Below are 17,875 nucleotides of genomic sequence, written 5' to 3'. Positions count from 1 at the left end.
TCATGCTTCAACGCTATAAACTGCTAAATACTAAAATTAAAATAGACATGAGACAGCTGAATAGTAATATATAGCCATTTTAAGGTGTATAAAACCCGGTTGTATATAAACTAATAATTGAAATGTCAATGAAGAAGTCACAGGATGTGGTTCAGAACTTGCATTCTTTTTTTTTTTCCTTTTTTTTTAACATATTGATTACTCAATACCATGTCAATTAATTCCATAATGTTATAAATTATTACCGATGTAATGTTGGGGCTTTTAATTGATAGGGATGATACTCTGCCGGCTCTACCTTCAGACCAGAGATGGTCTCCCCAAGAAACCGTTGAACTTATCTGGACAATAAGATGCTGGACTTTATGCTTGGTAAATACTTGCAAAGAAAGAATTTCAACTGAAATTGAACTGTGGTAATGCAACAAGGTGGAGGAATCCACCATGAGGGAAGGGTTTGGGGAGGAGTGGGGGGGAATCCCAGTGCCTATAAATCTGTGCCACATAATGCAATGCAATCAATAAAAAGAAAAAAAAGTATATATAAAAAAAAATCCTATGGGATAAGAATGTAGTTACTGGTGTTTCATAGATAAATAAACTATAGGTTTAAGAGTGTAAGTCATTTGCTTAAGCACACAGAGGTACTCATGATGGAGCTGACTTTCAGAAATAGGGCTGGGCCCAGCTCAATAGCGGAGCGGTTAAAGCCTTTGCCTTGAATACACCAGAATCCCATATGGGCATCGATTCTAATCCCAGCAGTCCTGCTTCCCATCCAGCTCCCTGGCTGTGGCCTGGGAATGCAGTCGAGGACTGCCCAAAGCTTTGGGACCCTGTACCTGTGTGGGAGACCTGGAAGAGGCTCCTGGCTTCAGATTGGCTCAGCTCCAGCCATTGTGGTCACTTGGGGAGTGAACCATCAGATGGAAGATCTCCCTCTATGTCTCTCCTCCTCTCTGTATAACTGGCTTTCCCAATATGGAAATAATAGTCTTACCCACTTTCCTATAGCCCTTGAACCTTTTTACCCTAATTAACTATGTAAAGATTGTCAAAATATAAAAAAAAATATATAAATAACTGGCTTTCCAATAAAAAATAAAATAAATCTAAAAAATAAAAAAGGAGAACTCATGACGGCTTTGCAACATGTATGTGTCAGCTCACTGTCCACACAATTCAAACACTGGCTGTGCGTTTTACTTTGACACCTATCTGGTGTCAAACTGAGAAGTGGCTGAAGAAATGGCTGCATATTTAGCTCTGTAGCTATGAAAAACAAAATCCAAGAAAACACTGCATGTTAATGACTGAAAAACCTGAGAGGAATTCAAAGAGTTCATAGAAAATGGTATTGAAATATGAGTTTCTACTGTCGCAAAAGAACTGAAATTCTTTATTGGTGTAAAACGACCGAAATTCATGCAGTTTTTAATGGTATGCTTTTTCATGAATTTACTGTAGGTCTCTCTCACATATATCTGAAAATTTTTGCACCAAAATGAACTTAACTGCTAATTTCATTTTCCATGAACTTTTTGAACTACACTTGTGGCTCTAAAGGCTCATTTAAAGATGATGATTGGGTTTTTAAAAAGAATTACCTAGCAACAAGTATAAAGGGGACAGACTAACACAGACCATATATACTTGACAAAGTCAAAAGTGCACAATATTAAGACCTTAATAAACATAATCTATCAGCATCAAAACTTGGCATATCACTCTTTGGTCTACATTGCAAATACAATTGAGCAACAGATTACTTTGAAAAACTTAACAGCCACAACTACTACAAGATCAAGAATGTCCTAGAAAGATCTGTTGTCAATGACAGTGTCAAATGTTAAGAACTTTCCATTCTGACCTCTCATCAGCCTTCTCTTCAGACATCTCAGAAAAGATGGAAAAAATACTCAGAAAAGACAGAAAAAAATACTGCCATTCACCTGCTGTGCGGTTTCAATTCTTTCTTCTTCCATTCCTAAAGAAGTGAAACCCTTCAAGAGAACATCTTCTGTGGATTCAGGCACTATTGAAATCAGCTCATCAGGCAGCGACTGGGATGGCAAACTGCACAAGTCTTCAACTGGGAGCTTGAAAAAGCACAAAAATATGTAAATAACCTAAAAATTCTCTGAACTCTACATTGGATTTCCATCCCGGCTTCTTTCAAAGAAAAAGAGAGTATTTTCCATTCAATCATATATGGTCTGTTGGGTTCTCTGTCAGTTAAATACTAGCCTCAAAAATAAACATGACAATGATGTCCCAGCATTAGTAAGGTAGGACTTTTAAGTCACCTTTCTAATGGTGTCTCTGTGCTAATGCACGCCTTTTCTTACTTGAGCCTCTTGTCACCACCACCCAACCAGGAGGAAGCTGTGTGCCACTGAAGGTGGCTTACCCTCTGCGCTAACACAACAGCCTGACCAAGCCAGAGAACTGAACACTCACATTAACTGCTGACACGCCTTCTCCCACCATCTCCCCCACTGCCAAGTCTCTCTCACACCTCCTGCTGACAAGTTAAAAAAAAAAAACAACTTTTTTTTTTAATTGGAAAGGCAGATTGACAGAGAGAAGAGACAAAGATCTTCCATTTGCTGAATCACTCCGCAAGTGACCACAACGGCCAGAGCTGAGCCAAAGATAGGTATCAGAAGCTTCTTCCAGGTCTCCCACATGGGTTAAAGGGTCCCAAGGCTTTGGGCCGTCCTCCACTGCTTTCCCAGGCCACAAGCAGGGAGCTGGATGGGAAGTGGAGCTGCCAGGATTAGAACCGGTGCCCATATAGGATCCCAGAGCATTCAAGGCGAGGACTGTAGCCACTAGGCCACCACACTGGGCCCAAAATAAACAAATCTTAAAAAAAAAAAAAAGTATGATTTCCCCATATGCTTTTCTATATATACGATATATGTTGAAGTATGTTTCTTCCATTCTTAAATTTGTTCTGAGGTCAACAGACACAGTAAAAGCAGTTGATAAAACCCAACATTCTCCATGATAAGAACTCGGAACAAATTAGGAATAGAAGGAACAAATTTCAACATATATCATATACATACAGAAGCAGCTAACAGCTGACATCACGCTGAAGGGAGATTCACTGAAGGCTTCTCCCTAGTTCTGGAACAGCACAAGGATACCTGCTTTTTTTTTTTTTTTAAGATTTATTTTATTTTTTTATTACAAAGTCAGATATACTGAGAGGAGAAGAGACAGAGAGGAAATGGAGCTGCCGGGATTAGAACCAGCGGCCATATGGGATCAAGGTGAGGACCTTAGCCACTAGGCCACGCTGCCGAGCCCAAGGATACCTGCTTTTACCACGTTTACTCAACATACTCCTGGAAGTCCCAGTATGAGCAATTAGTCCAGAGAAAGAAACAAAGGGAGCCAAACAGGACAAGAAAACAAACAACAAGATCTCTTTTTAAAGATGTTTTATTTATTATGCTTTATTTGAAAAGCAGAGTTACATTAGCAGGGAGTAGGATGGGAAGTGAAGCAGCCAGGTCTCAAACCAGTTCCCAAATGGGATACCCGTGTCACAGACGGCAGCTTAACCCAACAAGGCACAATGCTGGCCCAACAACATCTTTCAGCTAAAAAACCCCAACGTCTGAGCCTGCACAATGACTCAGTGAGTAAAACCTCACCTTATACACACCAGGATCCCATACGCACCTTAGACACGCCAGGATTCCTGCCCAAGCTGCTCCACTTCCCACCCAGCTCCCTGCTTGTGGCCTGGGAAAGCAGTCGAGGACAGCCCAAAGCCTTGGGACTCTGCACCTGCATGGGAGACTCAGAAGCTCCTGGCTCCTGGCTTCAGATAAGCTCCATTCCTACCACTGTGGCCTCTTGGGGAGTGAACCAACAGACAGGAAGCTGGGAAGATCTTTCTCTCTGTAGATCTACCTCTCCAATAAAAACAAATAAATCTTTAAACAAAACAAAAACTCCACCAAAAACTATCAGAACCAATAAACAAATTCAACAAAGTTGTAGGATATAGAGTCAATGTGAAAAGATTAGTAGCATTGTTTGTTACCAATAGAAAAGTATCTAAAAAAGAAATCAAGAAAGCGATCTCACTACCAATAGCTTAAAAAAAAATGAGGCATAAGATGAACCACAGAGGTGAGATCTCCACCATGAAAACTGTTTTGAAAACACAGATGAAAGCAACGGAAGAGAACTCAAACAAGTGCAAAGGCATTCCAGCTTCATGGATCAGACGAATCAAAAATGCTACAATGCCCAAAACACCCCCCAAACAATTCAGAGATGGGAAGCAATCTCTCAGAAAATCAATGAGAACAGGGGCACAGGTGAAGGCCCCGGCGTTCCTCCTCAGCAGATGTGGGCTCTGGCTCCTGCCTCCACCCTCACACTAACAGAGGCCCTGGGAGGCAGCAGGAATGGCTCCAGTAACAGGGAGAGCTGGACCGAGGGCAGACAGGAGCACCTCTCCCCGCCCCTCTGTTAAAAAACAGGAATACAGTAAGTTAAAGGTAACATTTAAAAAGCAATTTTCTTGTAGAATCTTTCTCTTTCTCTCACTCTCCTTTCTCCTACACACACACACACACACACACACACACCTGTACTATAAAATCCAAGCATACCACTTCAGTGAAAGCCAAATCAATGATAGAGACTAGAAATTTTATAGAACAAATTAACTTTTATTACCCAGATCATAAAAGACTTTGCTAGCCAAACCAAAGATAGAGTTCCTCCCACTTCCTTGAGCCCACTTCCGGCACCACATCCTAGAGCTGGCCAGAGAAGCTGGAAGGAACACCTGTGTTACAGCAATGAGCATGCAAGGACCAATGGGAAGGGAACTTTCAATCCAACCTCCCAAGGCAAAAAGCCTGCAGACTCTCAGTCTGCATTCGGACACAACTCTAAATCAATTAGAATACCTCCAACATCAAAAATAACCATGACCGGCTTCCAACGCTGTTAAACCTGGCCCTCCCAACAAGACAAAGCTTGTCAAACATCTGACAACTCCTACCTACCCACATTTCAGTGCCAACTGGATTAAACTAGCATTATTTTAATTATATCCTGGCCCAGTTTTCAAAGACAGTCCCGTTTATAGTGAAGAAGTCTGATCTCCCTTAACCTGCACTGGACCAACAGTCCACTCACTGTTCGAGGTGTGACGAAGGAAACCCAACCCTGATCAAGTGTCGATCACCCCAAATCCCCTTGACCGAAGGAAAAGGACAGCTGAGGCATTCGTCAACGTGGTCAACCGGCAGCACCTGCAGCCAAGCCCTCCCCGCACGCTCCCACCGCCCTCCCGCGCCCGGGGCACCGCACGGGTCGGACGCCGCGAGGCCTGACAGCCCCGAGAGGGCTTCGGAGCCCGCGGACCGTCATCCCCGGCAGAGGGCGGCGAGGCCCGGGGTGGGCCAGGGCCGCCGAGACGCAGCCGGCGCCCGCCTCTCGCCTCACCTCGGCCGGCACCGGCAGGTTCTCCGCCACCGCCTGCAGCTGCAGCACCGAGTAGGCCTGTCTGTCGGTCAGCGGCGCCGTCAAGTCCGGTATCCGATCCCACAGGGCCACCTTCTCCCGAGCGTCCCGCTCCGCCTCCGGCAGCAGCAGCAGCGGCGCCTCCGCCATCGCCTCGGCCCCGGCGGCCCGCAGCCGCAGCCGGCCAGCGGGGACCCCAACAGGGAGGCCGCTTCCGGGAGAACCCGGGCTTCCAGCGCAGCACCGGCGGCGGGGAGGGCCGGGCCGGGCCGGGATGCTGCTGCCCCGGAAATGCTTTCACGGTGAGTGGGCGGGGCTGAGGCCAGGACAGACGTGGCTTTAAACGGGGCACCAATATTTCCGGTTGGTTTATAGAAGTGACTGAGACAGGCTCTGACGGAAATAGATTTGCCCCTACCGGAAGTTTCTTCCTCGACATCAATAACTTTATTGTTACGTGCTGTTTAGACACTTTGGCCTGGTCACCCGGCCGGAGGGGCTTGCAGAGCCTGGGTAGTCGGGGCGGAGTGCGCATTTGCAGAGTGTCGGATTTCTATGTGGACGTGATGACAGCTTGTGGCTTAGCTCAAACTCAAGAGCATAAATTTTTCCAGTACCAATAGTTCTCATTAGGAAAGTAATTTTGTGGAAACATTTAAAAATGCAAAGATGTATGTATATCAAACATCACTAGTAGTGTCAAATTATTGAAAATAATTAAATGTTCAGCGTTAGAGAAACGGACCAATCATTCACAGTACAGGCAAGTGACATCATTCTGTCATTCAAGCCATTTTGTAGGTTTGCACAACCGTGTGATAGCAATGGATCACCACCTATGAAGAAATACCCTTGCGCAAATTCTGATATAAATGCGTGGTTAAATAGGTAGAGAAGAAACAACCTGGTAATTTACAGAAGAATTCCAATCAATATACATACAGTAACAATTACAGCACTTGTGCCTGTAAGGTCTAAGCTGAAGAGAGTGGCTGTAAGGCCTCACCAGGAGAAGGCAGCTTCCTCCTCTGCCAGCAGTGACAGTGGGAATCCTCCAAGGTCGAAAGGAGCCTATAGCACTCTAGAAGGTCCCAAAACCCCACCACTACATCCTGCTAATAATAACAGCCCTTCACACCTCCTGGGCTTAACTACCCTGGCCGGCTCTCTCTACCGGACCAGTGAACCTCACCCGGGAGCGCTCCCAATAAAGCTTGCTTTAAGCTAACATATATTTTGAGTGCACTTCTGGTTCGAACACATACTCGAACCTTACAGGGTCCTCTTCTGTAACTTCACCAGGTACATTATCAGCGGGCTGGATTGGAAATGGAGTAGCAGAGCCTCAAATCATTCCCTGTGTGGGATGCCAGTGCCCCAGGCAGCAGCCTAATGTGCTGTAGCATAGTGTGAGCCCCAAATCTCTCTCTCTTTTTTTTAAAGATTTATTTGGTTTTATTGGGAAGAAAGATTTATAGAGGAAAGACAAAGATTTTCCATCCGCTGGTTTGCTCTCCAAATGACCATAGTAGCGCTGATTTGGAAGCCAGGAGCCAGGAGGTTCTCTTGGGTCTCCCATGACAGTGCAGAGCCCCAAGGCCCCAACCTGCCAGAGAATTTTTCTCTAGGGGAAAAAGAAAAAAAACTTTAAATTTATCATAAGAAGGTTGAAGATATCACGAACTAAATAAATTTTTAAAAATAAAAAAGAAGGTTGAAAGAATCAACGAAGGAGGAAAGGGGTGGGGCATGCTCCTAAAGAGAAGAAAACGAGTTATAGATGGTCCACAGGCCCGGGGATCTGTCTTCCCACCGCGGAAGGGAAGGGGAGCTCAGCGGAGAAGGTGGGCTCCTTCTCATCGCAGGGGCTCTGTTACACAATCTCCCCAAGTACTAATTGATAATAAAGGCCAGGAGTAACTTTACAGTAGAGGAACTTGGCAGACATGGCCTCAGCCAAGTGATCAGAGTCAGAATCACTAATAGGACCTTCCTGCCTGTGGATGCAGCATTCCACACTGCTCTGTGGCGCTGCTGCCAGAAATGCAAAACCTCACACAAAGCCTGGGGAGACATCAGACAAGATCAGCTTTAGAAAAAGCCTACAGAACAATTGGCCTATATTCATCAACAATATTAACAACCAGGGGCCGACTGCTGTGCTGCAGTCAATAAAACCGCCGTTTGCGACATCAGCATCCCATATGAGAGCTGGTTCAAGTCCCAGCCTCTCCATTTCCCACCCAGCTCTAAGCTGCTTGCTAATGGGCTAGGAAAGCAATGGAAGTGACCCAGTGTTTAGGCCCTGCTCTTCCATGGCAGAAAGGAAAGATGCTCCTGGCTCTTGGCTTCAATCTGTCCCAGCCACAGCTCTTGCAACCATTTTGGGAGTGAACCAGCAATTGGAAGACTATATCTCTCCCTCTGTCTCTGAAACCCTGACTTTCAAACAAATAAATATATCATTTTTAAAAAAAAAACATATGAAGGTGGGTCCAGCATGATGACTCAGTTTCTAAATCCTCAACTTGCAAGCACCAGGATCCCATATGGGTACCAGTTCATAGCCTGGCTGCTCCACTCCCATCCAGCTCCCTGCTTGCTGCCTGGGAAAGCAGTCAAGGATGGTCCAAAGCCTTGGGACCCGGCACAAGCGTGGCAGACCCGGAAGAGGCTCCTGGCTCCAGGCTTCAGATCGTCACAGCTCCGGCCTTTGTGGCCACTTGCGGAATGAATCATCAGATGGGAGATCTTCCTCTCTGTCTCTCCTCCTCTCTGTATATCTGACTTTCCAATAAAAATAAATAAATCTTTAAATAATAATAAGTTGGGTCATTATTCAACCTAGCTTCAGAACACTGTTCATTCCTTCCACCAACCCGCCATTATTTCCTAAAGAAAGTTTATCTTACAGATCTGAGGATACTTCCAAAAGTTTATGGGAAAATGGAAATAAAGACAATACTGCATTTTCCTGTGAATGTTTGAAGTATCCTTGTACAAAGAGCACCTAGTTCCATTTATCCAGGCACACAGAACTCTCTACTTTAGGAATGACTGAACTCCACTTCCACGAATTCCAGAAATGAAATGAAGCCTGGTGACAGTTCTTCACAACCCTCCAAGGGTTAAATACAAGTATCTCTTCTCCCAAGTGTGTTTCTACTGAACAATTCCCTAAATCCATGATCTCCCTATTTCCTCTAAACATTATTTTTAATCCATTAAAATATTTTTAGCAACTGCTTAGGAATGAGGCTTAAGTCATTCAATGCAGATCATGAACGCCGTCGAAAAGATGTGAGCCCAGGCTGGAGGTTGAATTGGCTCCTTCGAGTTGAGATGAGGGAAGAGGAAGGCAGACACCAGGGTACTGGATCTCTTCGTGAACTGAGGAATGGAGGGACTGAAGGAGGAAGCAGGGCCTGGAACACCTAAGCGTGTGAGTGGTGGGAGAGCGAGGGAACCAACAGCACAGTGGGCTGAAGTTCCCATGGGATGTTCTCATTCGAGCGCCAGAATGGACACACATGTTGAAAACAACTCAGTGTTGCCCAACTTGTAATGGAAGGTGTGGTGTGTAAAGCACTGACTCCTTCTTTCAATTCTAGTGCTCTTCTGAAATACTGTCAGGTCACATCCCACCCCAAGGGCAAATCCAGTAACAATCCACCTTAATCCTCGGTGTTGGTGTTACAAGTCAAGTCTTCCTGTTTCTAGGTGGTGATTAGCTTCTTCTCTGAAGCTCTAGATGCGTGATGAATACAATTATAGTTTTCATTTTCCACTACAGTTCTTACATCATTTCTATTTGATTAAAATCTGAGTGATTTCCCCCATAAAATCATCCAAATTCATACAGGCACTCACATTGCCTGTATCTCCACACACGGTATACAATGTGTTCATGTTGTATATGCGCATGTCTAAAAACAAAAAAAATAACAAGACAGGATTGAATAGCCTATTTAGGGAAGGACAAAGAGGAAGCTAGAGGAATTTCATCCCCACATGATGGAGGTCCCCATATCATAGACAACATCTGGTTTGTAAGATTTTATTGAGATTTCACTTCTGAGCTCTTTGTCATAACTCTTGAGTAAGCAATGAGAAGGCTATCATGTTCCATTTAGAGATAAGCAAACAGTGAAATGGAGAAGGTTGTAAAAAATTTAGGGAGGCTGAAGATTGTGTGTGTGTGTGTGTGTGTGTGTGTGTGTGTGTGTATGCAGGAAGGGGGGGGGGTGTAGTGCTATGCTCCTTCTAGAGAGAAATTTACCAAAAGGAAGGAAGGTAATTCCTGGATTTAGCAACTCTGTGTCTGGGAGTTTACTTTACAGAAATTCTCACACATAGCCCTTGCCCCAAAAAAACTCAACAAAAGTGAACACGTACTCATGTATCAGACGATGTTTTCTTTTATTTATTTATTCTTTTTTTTTAAGGGAGGGGTCCAGCATTGTGGTTTAGCAGGCTGCCACTTGAATCACCTGCACTCCGTGTCAGGATATCAGAATGCCTGTTCAGGTCCCAGCTACTCCTGATCTAAGTTCCTGCCAATGCAGCTGAGAAGCAGGGGGTGCAGAGGATGGTGGCTCAAGTATTTGAGTCCCTGGCACATAGAAGAATCAGGTGGAGTTCCTGGCTGTTGCTGCCACTTGAAAAATAAGACCAGTAGATGGAACATCTCTCTCTCTCTCTCATTCTACTTTTCAAGTAATTTTTAAAAATATTTACTTATTTTTTTTAAAGATTTTATTATTTTTATTACAAAGTCAGATATACAGAGAGGAGGAGAGACAGAGAGGAAGATCATCCGTCCAATGATTCACTCCCCAAGTGAGTCGCAACGGGCCAGTGTGCGCCAATCCGAAGCCGGGAACCTGGAACCTCTTCCGGGTCTCCCACGCGGGTGCAGGGTCCCAAAGCATTGGGTTGTCCTCAACTGCTTTCCCAGGCCACAAGCAGGGAGCTGGATGGGAAGTGGAGCTGCCGGGATTAGAACCGGCGCCCATATGGGAACCCAGGGTGTTCAAGGCGAGGACTTTAGCCACTAGGCCATGCCGCTGGGCTATTTACTTATTTTGATTGCAAAGTGAGATATATAGAGGAGGAGAGACAAAAGTATATTCTGTCCGATGATTCATTCCCCAAGTGATCACAACAGCTGGTGCTGCGCCGATCTGAAGCCAGGAGCTCTTCCAGGTCTTCCACACGGGTGCAGGGTCCCAAGGCTTTGGACCATTCTCTACTGCTTTCCTAGGTCACAAGCAGGGAGCTAGATGGGAAGCTGGGCTGCCAGGATTAGAACTAGCGCCCAATAACGCTAAAAAAAAAAAAAAAAAACAAAGAAAAAGAAAGAACCAGGGCCCATATGGTATCCCCGCAAGTTCAAGGCAAGGACTTTAGGGCCTGGCGGCGTGGCCTAGCGGCTAAAGTCCTCGCCTTGAAAGCCCCGGGATCCCATATGGGCACCGGTTCTAATCCCGGCAGCTCCACTTCCCATCCAGCTCCCTGCTTGTGGCCTGGGAAAGCAGTTGAGGACGGCCCAAAGCTTTGGGACCCTGCACCCGCGTGGGAGACCCGGAAGAGGTTCCAGGTTCCCGGTTTCGGATTGGCGCACACTGGCCCGTTGGGGCTCACTTGGGGAGTGAATCATCGGACGGAAGATCTTCCTCTCTGTCTCTCCTCCTCTGTGTATATCTGGCTGTAATAAAAAATGAATAAATCTTTAAAAAAAAAAAAGGCAAGGACTTTAGCTACTAGGCCTCGGCGCCAGGCTCCAAGTAAATTTTTTTTTAAATGCAAGATTTATTCACTTGGGCCCGGCGGGGTGGCCTAGTGGCTAAAGTTCAGGGGCCTTGACTAGACTTGCAAGTTATTTCCTAAGGTGGAAGTGAGAGGGCAACCCAGCTACCAGGCAGTGCATTAAGATGATCCCAAGACGTGATCCCACAGACAGAAACGTCCTGAATATCCTCTTTCACCAACACAATATCTACCCCAGCCTCCTTGCTCTCTGGAGCTGCCTTTGTATAAATGCTTCCATTTGTCTGAAAGAACAACCAAAGCTTTTTAAAAATTATATATTATTCCAGTTTAATTAAATAAATGCAATGATATTCACAGCACACATTCCAACAATATTTAAATAAAGAGCCTTGGGGGTATAAAGGCTTTTGAAAAATGTATATCCTTCATATAATGCATATGCTTTTTAGCACACGAGTAAATACAGGGGACCAAAGCCAATGTTTACACTAGGGGTCCACGACAGTCAGTCACAGAAATCCATAAACAGAACAAAATGAAATATTTCCTTCAACTTGGTTGTAAAAACTAGACATTCTTTTGCCAGATTTAAGTGATATAAAGGAGGGCTGAATCTGCAGTCATACCCATGGAAATGAGGGACCAAGTTTTCCAATCCCTTACATTGTTACTCCATGATAAGCTTCCATGACTGCATCAACTCACTGCAAACAGGAACACCAGAGTCAGTGAAAACAGGCAGGCTGCGATCCTGTTCCTTAAGGCACTTAGATCTGCACTGAGGGAGTGACTGTAGCTGCACCTCTGTCTTGCGACATGGCTGAGTTTACAGTGAGGCTAGAACTGCTTCTCATCCCGACATGATCATGTATATCTTCTGAACAAACTGGTAATAACAGAGTACTGTCTGGCCTTGACTACAGTCTTTGAACTTGTTTCTCCGGCTTTAGACACATGTACACTTTTTTTAAAAAAGGTTCAAAAAAAGCAATCTTTAAACTAAAAAGCGTTAAAAGCGAGAGCCTTCCTGCAGAAAGTATCCCATCAGTGGAATGTTTTGGTAAGAGGGAAAAAGTCTGTGACCTGTGTGGTTTGGTAACACAAGCAGGGTCTGAATGCGCTTAGGGGCCTCTACTGCCATCTGGAGGCAACTTGAGAGATGTACACTTTTCATTCTAGCCAAAGTAATTGGCTCTTACAGACCAACCTGTCATGCTTTCTCCCTTCCTCTCTTTTCACTGACTTTATTAAACCTTTTACTTTGGGAAACAAAAATCTGCACTGAAAATTCTTCTCACCTACACACTTGCAGCAGTGGTCTGCCTTGGAGCCACAGTTAATAAGTGGCTGATGTGGTTCTGATGAGAACAGCAGAGGCAACCCAAAAAAGCAAATTTTTTTTTTTTTTGGGGGGGGGACTAGTTTCTAGAAGTGTAATGTTCTTGGGACTCTGTCACCTTTTATTTTGAAAGTAAGATCAAGACCAGAAAGAAGAAAAAATATTGTATGCCTCTTATCAAAAACTCGAGGAACAGAAGCCCTGAAGAAATCATTTTCAAAATTTCAAAAAAGCGTTTTCCAACCAAACTAACGAGGCAGTCCCAGAAGATGGCAAATGTTTTAACCAATGTGACACAAATGAAAGTAAAAACTGGACAGGTGAAGCATTCCATTCCTCGATGCACCCGCAACAATCTGCCAAGTAAAACGTGTTCACACCTGAGCACCTGCAGTCTTCTCCCTGGAACAGAGGGCTTCGCTCAGGGATGCCAGGGGAAGCCCTAGAAACCGGACTCTGCTCTGCAAACACCAACCATGCGTGGAGGAATCAGCCGTGAGCAGGTCAACTCCCCCTTCAGGTCACTAGCAGTGGTGGCCATGTTCTTTCTCCACTCTGCCTTCTACATCAGGAGGTGTTAACTATCCCTCTTTCACAGACTGGCAGGTAAACGTGGCTACAAATCGTGGAGCAGATGACTAACATTTCCCAAGATAGAGCCTGGGTCCCCTGTAAACACTTCCCACCAACATATACCTGGCGGCCTCTAGGTCAAAACCAGGAATCCGGGTGTTGATACACTGTCACAACGCCTCACAAAGGTTAGGTCTACAAAGGCTTAGGAAATCACTTATTGTAAGTGAAAGATCCTGCCACAAGAGGACAATGATAGAACGGTTCAGTATTCTAAGGATCCATACCCTGCGTTGCCTATGCCCGAGTTCAAAGGCCGGGTCTCCACCCCCAGGATTTCTTCAGTGGCAGCCCTAGCAGGTTCAGAAGCAACACTGACCCTCTCGGAGACTCCACGCCATGGTTCTGATGAGCTTATTCAGGGCAGCCTCACGCTCATGGCTGTAAGCTAATCACAGTAGGAGTGACTCTCCCCAAAAAGAACAGAGCACGGGCAGATCTCCTTGCAAGTCTTCTCAGGTGACAAACAGTGCCATCGTATACGTCACCTCTGCTGTGAGGGACCTGTCGGTGGTCAGGCTAGTGTCTGCTCAGTACAGTTCTCACACCTGACAGAGGGCATTAATGCCAACACGGCTGCACCTAAACCAACCCAGTCTCCATGTGTTGTTTGCATCCCAGAATCCGTGAGGAGCCAAGCGGCGAGAAGCAGAGTGAAAGGCAGTAAGGCCATACTGTTTCGAAGGCAGCGTTTTTTCAGGAGGTCTAACTGCAGACAGACTTGTCACAAGTCCAATTTCTTCAACTGTTCGTAGGTCACAAAGAACTGCAGTTAGGGGTTAAGGCTGACCAAGAAAAAAAATGCCATCTTAAAAACTCCAGCACAGGCCTGGTGTGGTAGCCTAGTGGCAAAAGTCTTTGCCATGCACATGCTGGGATCCCACATGGGCACCGGTTCTAATCCCAGTGTTGCCTAGGAAAACACCTGAGTCCTTACTTCTTACAGACACTCAGGAGAATGAACTACTTCTAAATGATAACTAACAACAGGAGGGCTTATATAGACGATAATCTTCCGCTACTGCCTTTGTTACTCAGAAAAGGATACGATGATATTCCATGGACCAAGTCTCAACCAATTTGGCCAAAACCCTTTATAGAGAGCAAAGAATCCTTCATTCTTCCATGTCTGTTATAGGAAAAAGACAAAGAGTTAACTCCAACTTTGTAAATACATCAAATGCATTATCAGTGGTCAGAATGACCTGTTTTTCTTAATAAGAACTCAAGACTGAATTCCATGTCATCTGACTGCTCACACTGCTGCCACGTCACCTGGACCCTTAGGTCAGGAAGCGAGAGTGGTCAGACACCATTGTGACACTGTCTACTCAGTCTCCGGGCAGTACTCGAGTGACAACGCTCCTTGAGGCCAGTGGACAAGAAGCTCACAGTGGTCCCCTCTCCTCGGCTGTCACCCACCCAGGAACAGCAGACCCACTGACGTAAGCAGAGGATTGCAGCAGGACCGGCATGCTCCCTGAAACAGGTCTCTATGAAGCAGTCAGCCCAGCTTCACTCAACAGGCAGGCAGCATACTGGAAGGAGTCTCAGTTCTACTATGATCCAACAGGACCCATTTTCTCATCCTTCACAGCACAGTGGTGGTAAGAGGAAAAGGAATTTTCATTTCCAAGTATTCCCCTAGATTTGCTATTTATACAATATAACCCCAGAAGAGCAAGCATTGCATACCCCATGTGCATCTCAGGCCTTTACTGCACAATCTCATAATTCATCTACATCTGAAATGGGGAAAAAAAAAACCCTATGTAATTCCTGATGCTATTCACCTGTACCAAGCAGTCCAGGGTCCCTGTGTAGCCACAGCTCCCGCCATGGCGAAGGACTCGCTGATTCATCATCCGTGTTCTCACGACATCCACAGGGTTTGAGGCCAAGGCCCCCATCAGGCCACAGGTGAAACTGGAGCTGCGGAAACATCAGAACGTGAGTGCCCACCCAGCCATAGCAGGTCAAAGGCACGAAACAGCTTCTCCGAGAACAAGGCTAATGTAACATGGAATAACATGAACCGGGTTCAGGAGGAGGTCCTTAGAGAGCTGGACACATCCCTTAAAGGTCAGCACCAATTACAGGCATAGCTAATATCTATGAGGTCCTGGAATGCCAACGAATCCCAGCAACACACAGGAAAGTCCTCCCAGGATAACCTGTTACAGCTATTAACCTGTAAGGCGGCACAGAGTATTTCTGGTCATAGCATAATTATGTTGTCCCGAGAGATTATAAAATACACAGAGAGATAGACAGAGAACTCCCATCCTCCAATTCATTCCCAAATATCTGTAACACTCAGGCCCAGTCTAGAACAAAGGTTGGGAGCCAGGAACCCAATAACTGGAGCCACACTGCTATTTTCCACAATCTATACTGGTAGGAGGCTGGAGTTGGGAACTAGAATAAAACCCATGGCATGCAGGTAAATAATACCGGCTAAGCTGAATGTTTATTCCCTGACTTCCACATCATACAAAATATACATATATCAAATTATTACATGCCTCACTACATCCAAGCACAATTTTTTTGTTATCAGTAAACATTTTCTTTTAAAGACTTCTTATGCTTTCCCAGTTCCATTAGCGGGGAGCTAGGTCAGAAGTAGAGCAGCAAGGACATGAACCAGGACTCACAAAGGATGCCAACATGACAGATGGCCGTTTTACCCCCAAACCACATTACCACAGTGCTGGCCCCCACTAAACATTTGCAAAACGAAGAAAAGAAAAAGACAGAAGATCTCCCAACTGTAATACCCTTCAGGAGTCTTAAGTTTTTACTATACTCTCAGTCTCACACAATGGGTACTGTTAAACTCAATCAAGTTTGGCTTTTACCAGCACCCACACATAACTGTCGCCTAACTTGCTATAAACGACCCATAACCTACCTTGAGAGTAAACTTACAACAAGCAATTGAGTCTCAGCTGATCAGAGCAGCTGAGCATTTCACCAGTCACAGGCAGAAAGCAACCAAAACTTATCAAAGGCCCTGGTACAATAGCTCAACTGGCTAATCCTCTCCCTTCAAGCCCCAGGATTCCATATGGGCACTGAATTGTATCCAGGTTCTTTCTGGTCCTAAGCCTACCTAGTTCCTGAACCCTCTGTCTGCTCAGTTAAACTCCTGTCCAAAGTTCTTCTTTGAGCAGGACCCACTGAGAGGTCTGCCTTGTGCTAGCCACACACTTAACCTCTACCCACTAGATGTCAGTGGTGCTTCCCCTAGTGGTGACAAGCCAAAGGTCTTCTTAGACAAAATCGCAATCCCAGAGGCGCCAGTGCTGTGGAACGGTGAGTTAAGCAGCAGCCTACAGTGCGAAGAATTCCACAGGGGCACCAGTTCAAGTTCCAGCTATGCCTGGGAAAAAGTGGTGCAAAACAGCACAAGTGGGCCCTGCACCACGGCTCAGTGGCTAAATCCTCACCTTGCACACCCCAGGATCCCATATGGGCGCCAGTTCATATCCTGGCTGCTCCACTTCCCATCCAGCTCCCTGCTTTTGGCCTGGGAAAACAACAGAGGATGACCCAAAGCCTTGGGACCCTGTATCCACTAGGGAGACTGGAAGAAGCTCCTGGTTCCTGGCTTCAGAGCAGTTCAGCTCTGGCTATTGCAACCATTTGGGGAGTAAACCAGTGGATGGGAGATCTTTCTTTCTGTCTCTTCTTCTCTCTGCAGATCTGCCTTTCCAATATATAAATAAATCTTCAAAAAAAATTATATGGGGCCCGGCGGCGTGGCCTAGCGGCTAAAGTCCTCGCCTTGAAAGCCCCGGGATCCCATATGGGCGCCGGTTCTAATCCCGGCAGCTTCACTTCCCATCCAGCTCCCTGCTTGTGGCCTGGGAAAGCAGTTGAGGACGGCCCAATGCATTGGGACACTGCACCCGCGTGGGAGACCTGAAAGAGGTTCCTGGTTCCCGGCATCGGATCGGCGCACATCGGCCCGTTGCGACTCACTTGGGGAGTGAATCATCAGACGGAAGATCTTCCTCTCTGTCTCTCCTCCTCTCTGTATATATCTGGCTGTAATAAAATGAATAAATCTTTAAAAAACAAATTATATGAAAATGGCACAAATATGTAAGCCCCTACACCTGCATGGGGAGACCTGGACTAGCTCCTGGCTTCAACGTGTCCCAGCTCTAGCCATCACAGCCATTTGAGGAGTGAACCAGTAGATGAAAAACAGTCATTTTGCTTTTCAAATAAAAAATTAAATAAATATTTCATAAGTTCTTCTTGTAGATGTGTACTAAATTGCTACCCAAACTCATGCATACCTAAAACAATATTTTTTAAAAATCCATAAACATACAGGAAGTGGGTATACACAGTGTCTCCCATGAGGCCCGAGAGAATCAGATGCTTTTTGGTGATGTCGTAGACGGGCAGCTCCACGCCAACAACAATGGCCGCCCTCTGAGCCGTGAGGGACACACCCTGGGTAAAAAGAGCAATAAGAAACAAGAATCCAGGTTTGTTTCCATAGAACCAAGTCAGCAAAGGTTCCACCCCACAAACTACCAGCAGTTTTGAATGATTCTGTGCTGCTGGGTAGAAGAGTAGGATATCTGAATGGAAAAGAGTACAGGGCAGGAA

The 17,875-nt window shown here is 45.5% G+C and overlaps 2 protein-coding genes across 7 annotated transcripts in view; both read right to left on the bottom strand.

Moving 5' to 3' along the window:
- COG3 (component of oligomeric golgi complex 3) overlaps window positions 1-5,797 on the bottom strand; it is a 50,458-nt gene extending 44,661 nt beyond the window's left edge. The window contains exons 1-2 of the mRNA XM_004577468.2: window positions 5,485-5,797; window positions 1,953-2,099 (exon numbers count right to left, since the gene is read on the bottom strand). Coding sequence (XP_004577525.2) covers window positions 1,953-2,099; window positions 5,485-5,652 — 315 coding nt within the window. The 5' untranslated portion in view covers window positions 5,653-5,797. The remainder of the gene's footprint in view (window positions 1-1,952; window positions 2,100-5,484) is intronic.
- A 7,560-nt stretch (window positions 5,798-13,357) lies between these two features.
- SLC25A30 (solute carrier family 25 member 30) overlaps window positions 13,358-17,875 on the bottom strand; it is a 50,505-nt gene continuing 45,987 nt past the window's right edge. For all 6 annotated transcript variants that reach the window (XM_058670735.1, XM_058670736.1, XM_058670738.1 and 3 more), the window contains exons 8-11: window positions 17,592-17,716; window positions 15,040-15,178; window positions 14,295-14,375; window positions 13,358-14,012 (exon numbers count right to left, since the gene is read on the bottom strand). In XM_058670735.1, the coding sequence (XP_058526718.1) occupies window positions 13,971-14,012; window positions 14,295-14,375; window positions 15,040-15,178; window positions 17,592-17,716 (387 nt within the window). In that variant the 3' untranslated portion in view covers window positions 13,358-13,970. The remainder of the gene's footprint in view (window positions 14,013-14,294; window positions 14,376-15,039; window positions 15,179-17,591; window positions 17,717-17,875) is intronic.

Source organism: Ochotona princeps, chromosome 12, assembly GCF_030435755.1.
Source record: "Ochotona princeps isolate mOchPri1 chromosome 12, mOchPri1.hap1, whole genome shotgun sequence".
Taxonomy (NCBI): Eukaryota; Metazoa; Chordata; class Mammalia; order Lagomorpha; family Ochotonidae; genus Ochotona; species Ochotona princeps.
Note: the sequence above shows the minus strand (reverse complement) of the source record. Positions and strands in the feature narration are given on the sequence as shown.